This window comes from Brachypodium distachyon, chromosome 2 (genome assembly GCF_000005505.3).
Source record: "Brachypodium distachyon strain Bd21 chromosome 2, Brachypodium_distachyon_v3.0, whole genome shotgun sequence".
Classification (NCBI taxonomy): Eukaryota; Viridiplantae; Streptophyta; class Magnoliopsida; order Poales; family Poaceae; genus Brachypodium; species Brachypodium distachyon.
The window spans coordinates 35,485,325-35,494,418 of record NC_016132.3 but is presented as its reverse complement, the minus strand read 5'-3'; the positions used below and the strand labels follow the sequence as shown (position 1 = coordinate 35,494,418).

The 9,094-nt window shown below is 47.3% G+C and overlaps 1 protein-coding gene across 1 annotated transcript; it reads right to left on the bottom strand.

Moving 5' to 3' along the window:
* Positions 1–4,121: 4,121 nt before the first annotated feature.
* LOC100843563 lies at positions 4,122–9,094 on the bottom strand. Its single transcript, XM_010233387.3, has 4 exons — positions 8,673–9,094; positions 7,486–7,796; positions 6,491–6,524; positions 4,122–5,301 (listed from the first exon to the last, which is right to left on the bottom strand). The coding sequence occupies exons 1-4, from the start codon at positions 9,001–9,003 to the stop codon at positions 4,391–4,393; spliced, it is 1,587 nt and encodes a 528-aa protein (XP_010231689.1). The 5' UTR covers positions 9,004–9,094; the 3' UTR covers positions 4,122–4,390.

The following is a 9,094-nucleotide window of genomic DNA, read 5'->3' as shown; positions in this document are numbered from 1 at the left end:
GAGCTAACGAGGAAGAAGCCCAGGGTGCGACGTCTCAGGCTACGAAGTCGACTACTCAGTCGAAGTCCAAGCGGGGGGCGAACAAGGTGCCGACGGAGTCGTGGGTCGTCACCAAGCTAAATAAAGAAAACTACCCGGAGGAACCGGTGGAGGCTGTAGAAAGATTCTCGAACACGAAGATGGATCTCGGATCTATCAAAGATGGAGCGAAGTCCCGGAAGCTTTGAAGCAGGACTGTTACGAGGCGGCATGGAAGCGGTTCGTGCCTACCAATGATGAGATCAGGAGACGGTTAGAGTGGCGGATGCACCAAGTCATGAGGAAGGGCCAGAGCACGTGGCAATAAAACTGCAGGAAGCTCATCGGTAAAGACTGGAAGACAGAGGTTAACAAGCACTGGAAGGGGATCTTAGAGGAGGACTTGGAGAGGTTCAAGGTGTGGTTCAGGTCAGATGAATTCAAGGCCAGCCAAAAATGGTACAAGGAGCTTCGTGAGAAAAGGCCCTTCGACCACCACCTCGGCAGTCGTGGACGCCCCGGAAAGGAGAAGGTGTGAGCGAAGGAGGACGCCACATTGGACCAAGCCGGTATACAGCCGAGGGTCCCATCTTTGCTTCGCGGTGAGCGCTCCAGCAAATGGTTGCGGTCGTCCATGACCGCAAATCAGTGGGCGGGCCTGGAGCCTATGTCAGAGAAGCAAGAGGCTGCACTCGTAAGGCCTCGTCCTGACATCTTCTTTTATCGGTTGGGCTTCTTATACTCACATATAAGATTAACACCGAGCATGTTGTTTTTTGTATACAGGTGCAATGGTAGAGTGGGAGTCGGATGGCTCCCACTCGTCTGTCAACCAACAGCGGGATGATGCCATCAGCTATGCTCTGCAACGAAATCAGCACGAGGGCCATATGCGAGGTATCGGTTCCAGGCCCTTTCGCAGGCAGATGGCGAAAGAGCAAGGTTCCCACAAATGCAGAAGGGCGTCCAGCAAAGAATAGAGCTCAAAGGAATTAGATGAGAAGATCCGAGTGTTGGCGAGGGAGGAGCTCAGGAAGCTCATGCGGCATGCAAGGGATCAGCGTGACGTCGACAACTTCATTGATCACGATCACGGTGTTTTCCTGCCGGCGCCCATCCAACCAACCCCAACCACACCGGATCCGTCCCCGCTACCCAATAAGAGCACCTCATGCTCCAGCACCAAGTCCCAACTTGACCCGCTTGGGCCACCCGACAGGAACCTCACGGTAAGCGTCTTCGTGCGCTACGAAAAATAGTGAAATACCACTATCATGCTCCAATTTATTAATGATGTTGCCATGTTTGTCATGCGCAGAAGGGCGTCAAATGCCGGCTACACATGCCGACGGTGGGGAATCCTCTGGGCGCGCGCGGGTTGCTGATGCCACGTACGGCCGTGGTACACCACGTGACCCTACGAGACGACATGGTCATGGTGCAAGTGGACTCCGTGCTCAAGGGCTTCGAGGACGAACCGGTCCCTTATCCTCCGCATGAAGAGGCGACGACCCTAAGGGATTGCGTCAACTCCTACCTCATCTGGCCTAGGAGGTTGCTGGTCCTCGCTACGGAGCCGTCTCCATCTCCGTCGCCCCGCCTCGGTCCGTCTCCACCCGCCCGACGCCTAACGTCTCCGTCGCCGCATGGCGCCTCACCCGGTCCTTTGGACTACGAGCCCGTGGAATGAAACTTCTCACCTGCAGCGGAGTGCAGCGACGACAATGCAGGCCAAAATCCTCCGTCGCCGCCCAAACCTGAAGCCCCGAAGCCATCCGCACCAGGACCCGTCCCTCGGAGAGCCGCAGCACAATCGGCCCCGTTGGAGCGCCGTCCCAGTGCCCCTGCTGGGATGCAGGTCCCCTAGAAACCGGACAGTTCCGATTTCCTGAGACGCAGGAAAAACAAAAGGGGGACAAGCAGCAAGGCAAGCAAGGGCTCCTCCAAGGAGGGAAACAGTCATCTTCTACGAGAAGAAAACCAAAGACCGCGCCGCGGATAGAAGGGATTTGGGAAGAGCGATCAGACATTCTGAAGATGCCCACCCACCCCCGTGTTGGAGATAGATTGCCTGATGTGTCTTATTTCGGGACAGGCAATTCTCCCAATTTTTGTTGTTCCACCCCGGACAACCGATGGTGTCCCAGGATGACCTGTATCGCCTGCCACGGAAGATGCAAGAGTTCCATGAAAAATACATGAATGTGGCATCATCAGGCACAGACCTAACAAATCTGGAAATTAGGGTTCGAATGCCAAAGCATTATGGCTTCTTCGACTCCAATACGGGGGAAATCCAGAAGGAAATTGACGTTACCTTCGACATTGACTTCCTCGACTTGTTTCACCTCTTCAACCGCAAGTGCCTCGAGAACGCCATATTAAGACTGTGGTGTGTACACTACACGAGGGAGGCCTATAAGGTGAAGCAATGTGGGATGGCCGTCGCCGACCCCTTCTCTTCAACGCCACTTTGCTTGGTCCAGACCCATTGTTGGCCGAAAGTAGAAGGTTGGCGATTGAATATCTCACTCAATTCATGTTGAAGCACAAAGACCGCTGTTTTGTATTGATATTGTACCATCTACAGTAAGTCTTTTCAATTCGCGTGAATACATAAATCTTTTTCCGTCGGAAGACTTGCTTGTTATATTATTTGGCTAATACAATGTGCGTCCTTTTGTGAAACAGTGGCCATTGGGTGACAATCGCCATCTGCCTCGATATGGGAGGGGTCACATATTTTGATCCACTGCGACACAAGGGGAATGAACCACAACGCGACTTTGAGCCGATCAAATATGTCATCGACGCAGCCTATCGCAACGCGGTGAAATGGTACGGGATGACTGGCTTCAGCCGCAATCCTGATGCTCCCCTCAAGCACACTTTCAACTTCCCCTGCGAGCAACAGCCTGAAGGATCCGTCTACTGTCGTTACTACTGCGCGCACACTATTCGGCAGATGATAAACAACTTCCAGCCGAAGGGGAAGAAGACCTTCAAAGAAGTGAGAAATTAGTTTCTGGCCAACCCCGAGTTAGGGCACAACTCAGAAATTCTCGTGTACGAGATCCAGAAGGGCATCGACGAAATCGTCAACAAGGAGGTTCTCAAATCGAGCGGGGATTACTACGGCGGCGGGATTGTCGCCAAAAGTGGCTAAATTGTGTGGAACACTTCTTTCAAACACTTTGTATACATGCATGTGACTTGAATGTTTAAGGTTGTGTGGAACTTTGTAATATATTTGCTGCTATTTTGTTTCTTTGGTGCTGTATACTGTGCTGCTGTATTCCTGTTATTTCTGTGCTACAGGAATATTTATTTTTATAAATAATTCATTTATTTTTTTTCGGGAAAAAACCGTACCAGTGACGGTTATACACCACCGCCACTGGAAAAGGTTCCAGTGGCGGTGGAAAAAGATCGCCACTGGAAATGTCTAGTGGTAGGTAATTTGCCCGCCACTAATGTACTCCACGCACTTTTCGGGTGGTGCCGGAGGAATTTACAATGGCGGTTTGTAGGTCTTCGGTCGCAGGTATTTTACCCGCCATTGATGATATCGGTGCAGCAGTGGCGGGTATTTTACCTGCCACCGGTGCTAAAACCTCCAGTGACGCAGAGTTGGTGGCGGGCGTGATCACCGCCACCAACCCCATTTTTTGACCGCCATTGGAGGGGTTTTCTGGAGTAGTGTGTCCAGCCACGACGAATCAGATTATCTTTTGTTAGTGCCATCTCTATAGATCCTCATGTCTACCCCTTGATTAATTTGGTGGTGTTCCTCTCTTGTATTTGTTTCTGCTCAAGTTCCTTTTTTTTTTGCAGGTACAAGTTCTTACGTGGTAGTGGTACATTTTATTCGAGTTTGGTGCTACTACTTTGGTTCAATGGTTGTGCTGGCATAATGAGGCATAACATGCATGAGCATTGAATTCTTTGGTATGTTAATTAATGATTATGTCGGGGTATTAATGCTCTAGTAATCTGCTCTAGCAAGTGTATTGTGCTTGTGAAGTTTGGACATCTTGTTGCTTGTGACCTTCATGCGAAGGGACTGTTATGTTGTACGCATGCACATAAGGTGTTTGTTTATATGCTTCAAGAACTCGCTTGCTGAAATCAGTGGCTTCTGCTGCCCGGCTATACGTACGCTCACAGAGTCACAATCCATCTTTGGAAGTTACAACAACTAGTTATCTAAATATGCTTGTATACTAATCATTGCTGAGAGAGACCACGTACGACACGCAGTACAATTTGCACACACATCACATACACACTCAACTTATTCATAGCTCCCCAGAAATCTTTCATCACTTGTCTCTCTCTGATCGTCTCTCCACCCGGACCCGGTTGCTCGGTCTTAGACTTTCTTGGATGACGCGATGCCGCTGAGGCGGACGGCATTGGTGTAGTCGTGTAGGCTGTGCGACGCGACGCCAGGGATGATCAGGCCGACACACCGGTAGAGCAAGGACGCGAAGCTCTCGCGATACTCGCTGCCGGCCGTCTTCCACAGGAATGCCGCCTTCACCAGGTCGCCCAGCGCGTTGCCGTACTTTGAAAGCAGGTAAAGCGGGTTGACGTAGTTGGGGTTCGGCGCGTCCCCTGCGAGCACCTTGCCGTCATACCACCCGTTGAAGTAGACACATTCCCCTCCGTGCTTGAACATTGACAGGGGCGGCGCATCGAACGGCACCCGGGGCACGATGTCGTACCGGTACACGAAGCGGCCGTATGCCGCTCCCGTCGCCTTCACCACCTTGGCTTGAAAATACTCGGCGAACTTGTCGTCCCCGACGCGCGGCTGGCCATAGGTCACCACGACGGCGAGCCTGTCCAGGATGTCCTTCTCCTCGTGCATCGCGAGGAGCGCCGGGAAGATGACGGCGAGCGCGCCGCCGAGGCTGTGCCCCGTGACGACGATCTGCGCATTGGGGTGCTTCTCGAGCTGCTTCCGGAGCACCTCCCGGAGCTGGTAGTAGGAGAAATGCTTGCCTTGAGGAGGGGCGGGTGGGGCTTCCCGAGGGAAGGCGTCCAAGGCGTCCGTGGCGTCCTCGTCTTGGAGTCCGAGTGCCTTGAGGAAACCGAGGTGAACGTTGCCCATGTCGCCCATGCCCTTCCGCGACACGTCGAAGTCCGTCATCCAGTCTCGCATGTTCAACATCTCCGTGCCACGGAACGCCAACAACACAAACTTGGCGTCCTCCGCCGTGTCTGTCATCACGAACGCCTGCGTCGTCTCGGTATGCCAGTAGTCGTTATTCAGGTACTCTGTAAACAGATAAATTGTCCGTTTGTTAAAAAAAACAAAATGCACTACACACACAGCAACAAGCAGAATCCCTCAAACGGCGATGTACACTTGCCCGAAAATGCAGCAGGCTCTTTAAAAGTATAATCTAGTATGCACTTTCCAAATGCAGTGTACACAACGAGCAACAAATACAGAGACTGCAGAGAAGCCCTTCCAGAAATGCACTATACTCACTCCAAAAGTGCGGTTGGCTCTTAGAAAGATACAGTAAGTTTTGTACGAATAAAAGTGCAGTAGACAGAAAAGGCGGCAGAAAAATGAGTACAAGTAAATTGAATGCAGTAGACACTAGTGTAAAATACAGTGGAGAGAAAAAAAAAGATGAAAGATATGCAAGCATGGTCCAGATTTTTTTTTAAAGATAACCCCAGCATCTGCATCGGTTGACGTGCACTTATGCACACAATCATATTATTAAAACCAGGCAAAGCCAAGCATCGAGCCGAACAACTGTGACCCTAAAACCAAAAAGAACTGGAAGCCAAATGACTCGCAATAGTGACTTCACCAAAATACGTACCGTGTGAAAAAAAAACGAAACAAACAAAAGACACCACTCCTAGGCAACAGGAACGCCAATGATGATGAGTCCAACCGTGAAAATAGATTTTGATTTGGATTCTTCGTGTAAGAGCAGCGACGTTTTGATCTTTGTGTCACTTTATTTTGGGAGGTAGCTCTTCCCAAAGTGTGGGGAGTTCTTACGAACACGCAAGTGCCAAAAGTACGTAACAGGCAGGGATACCTATAAATAAAAAATCTATCAAAATAGTTACCCCTGCGTTCGTAGATTTAAAAGTTATTATCTTTGCCCAACGTAAAACTTTTTGAAAGTTGACCAAATTTATAGAGAAATCTAGCAACATGTGCGACTCTAAATTAGTTTTATTAAATTCATCGTGATAAATATTTTCACAGTTCTATACATATATGATATTCTAGACATTATTACATTTTTCTACAAACCTGGTCAAACTTTAAATTTTTTTGACTTAGAAAAAACTAGGACTTCTTATATTTAGGAATGGAGGAAGCAGCATAGCAGTGTTCGATCTGATTCTTGTGGGTTACCAAAACATGCACACATTTGCGTTTTCCTTCAGTAAAGCATATGGAAGAGAAGAATTTCGTTGTTCCAATACTCACTGTTCCAGCCGTTGTAGAACCCCACGAAATTTAACTGCAAATGATGACACACACACACACACACACACACAAAATTAATACATATATACTCAACAAATAAATGAAGCATATACATATTCAAAATTGCTACTTGTAACACCATTGAGAAAGTGTTATTTCTAAGTCATAAAAATTGTACATTAATTATGAGAACTATAGAGTTGCACAAAAATTATGTGCAATCTTAGATGCTGAAATTCGCAGATGTTCTGTGGCAAACATTTCTAGAACTAAAGTTGCACGTAATTTTGAAAATACTCAACCTATCCAGTTCCCATCAGATAAAAATATTCCACAGCCACCGTTGACTTGGAAAAAAAAAATCTTCTCAACCTTATTATATATATAAGCGCATAATAGATTGCTGCCAACGTGCAATTGTCCCACAAATTGATCTATCCGTAGATTAAATGTTGAGCTGCGTCCACATCTATGTCAAAATTAAACATCATCTTGGTGTACGTATTTATTTAGGCAAAGTATTCGGTGAAAACTCTCATTTGGTGCAAACCGTGCAAACTTCATAAAAACCATGTTTAAAAGTTTCAAAAAATTCTACAAAAATACAATATGTTGGGAGTGTGATGTTCTACACACTTGCAAAATTTCAAGTTCAAAGTCAAAATCATTTGGAATGAATTAAAAAGAAAAATTTACAATGAATAGTGTCAAACATTGAAAGATCACTATTCATGCAGAATTTGTTTTTTTCGCTGCTACCAAACGTCATTGAGTTTGGACTTGAAATTTTACACATATATAAAACAACACTTTCCTAACATATGTCATTTTTTTGAGAATTTTTGGAACTTTTCTCGATGGAGTTTCACAGTTTGCTCCGTAGAGGTGGTTTTCATCGGATATTTCGCCATTTGTATATACACATGCATGTACGTATATGTGTTTAAATTAATTTCTTGTTTATTAATTGTGGACAATTTTATCTGTGTAATTACCTTCCAGCAATTGATAACGACATCCTCGACGCGGGCCGCATTCTCGTATGCCATCTCAGCCGCCATGACAGTGAGATCAATGATGGAGTACTCTTGCTGGACGAGGGGCGCTGCCTGTGCAGCAGCGAGCCCGCCGCTCTCGAGGTCTGCAGCCTCGCCAAATAGACTGGCGGCGTTGAGGAAATTTAGCCGCGACAGGCACCCGTCAGAGGCGAACCCTGGCGATGTCGGCCTCAGCTCCGTTCTCCCGTCGATCATCTTCGTCATGGTCCGGTAGTTGGGCGCCTCTCGGTTCGGGATCACCAGCCTGCCTGCATTAATTAACGTGTCCTCATCACCCATCCGCTCAATATGTATGATATTATCATCAGAACATGCTACGTTTGGTTTATGAGAAGGACTGATCGCTGCCGCTTAATTTACTGCGCGAAATTTCACTAATCCCTCCAATTGATATTAATTGTCTCAAATTTGTCCAAATATAGATGTATTTATGCTTAAAAGGCGTCTATATACATCTAGTATTGGATAATTAATATGGATCGGAGGGAGTAGTAAACCCCAAATGGTTTGAGATGTCATCATCCTGCCGCTTCTTCGATCATGGCGTTCTGTCGTCCCTGAAAATAAACTTACCTCCCCGCAGTCATTCGCGGATTCTCCATGCATGCGTGGCTGGCTTCCTTGCATGTTATCAGAATCCACAAAAAAAATTATTTCAGGTAATTAGACACGTGCGGATATGTATTGGTACAATTTTGTGACTCAAATCATGTATCATGTTTACCAAACTTAAGTTATACTATATACGTGTAACTATGTACACATGTCCATTTTGATCAGTTTTGTTATGCCTCATTTCATGTTGATCATAGAGTTACGCAGATCAAAATTATGACAAGCATATATGTGTAGTCGATCATGTGTGTAATCTGCAGGGCGCAATTAATTTTACGGTTTTGCTATTTCTTAGACGACTGAGAAATAACTATTTCTCAATCGATAATAACAACCTTTTGATTCAATCACTGAGATTCATGTAAGATTATTGTAGGCCCGATGGATAAAAAAATCTTGATTGGATGGTTACGATTGTTGACTGAGAAATAACTATTTCTTAGACGACTGAGAAATAGACACTCTCTTAATTTTACGTGGAACAGGTGAGAATATATAGTTGCACTTACATCTGAAGGTGTTCCATACTATGCCGAGCAAGCCGCCGTTGAGCGCGACGAGATTGAAGAGGAACTCGAGGGCGGCGCCGATGAGCGTGGCCGGGTAGTAGGCTTTGCCGAGGAGATACACGATGAACTGGCCGAGCGCGAAGAGGAAGCCGGCCGGCGCGTCGCCGAGGTCGCGCGCCGTCTGGTCGCTGGCGTCGACGAAGGCGTAGCTGGTGAGCGGCCGCCGCAGGAGCAGCATCGACAGGATGTCGATGAGCCTCACCTTCTCTCGCCTGATGATCAGCTTCTCATGCCCCATCTTCTGACGACCACCAGCCGCCACGGCCACCATTTCCAAATTAACTTGTGTTTGTGAAATTGTGAGTGAACAATATTTGATCAATGCTCAAGACACGATATATCTGTGCTATATGGCGTGGAGA

Excerpts from the sequence above, each read along its gene's own strand:
- LOC100843563 (XM_010233387.3), bottom strand. The coding sequence starts at position 9,003 with ATGGTGGCCGTGGCGGCTGGTGGTCGTCAGAAGATGGGGCATGAGAAG. Across the intron at positions 7,797-8,672 it reads AGTATGGAACACCTTCAGAT|GCAGGCTGGTGATCCCGAAC; the intron begins GTAAGTGCAACT and ends TAATTAATGCAG. Across the intron at positions 6,525-7,485 it reads TCGTTATCAATTGCTGGAAG|TTAAATTTCGTGGGGTTCTA; the intron begins GTAATTACACAG and ends CATCATTTGCAG.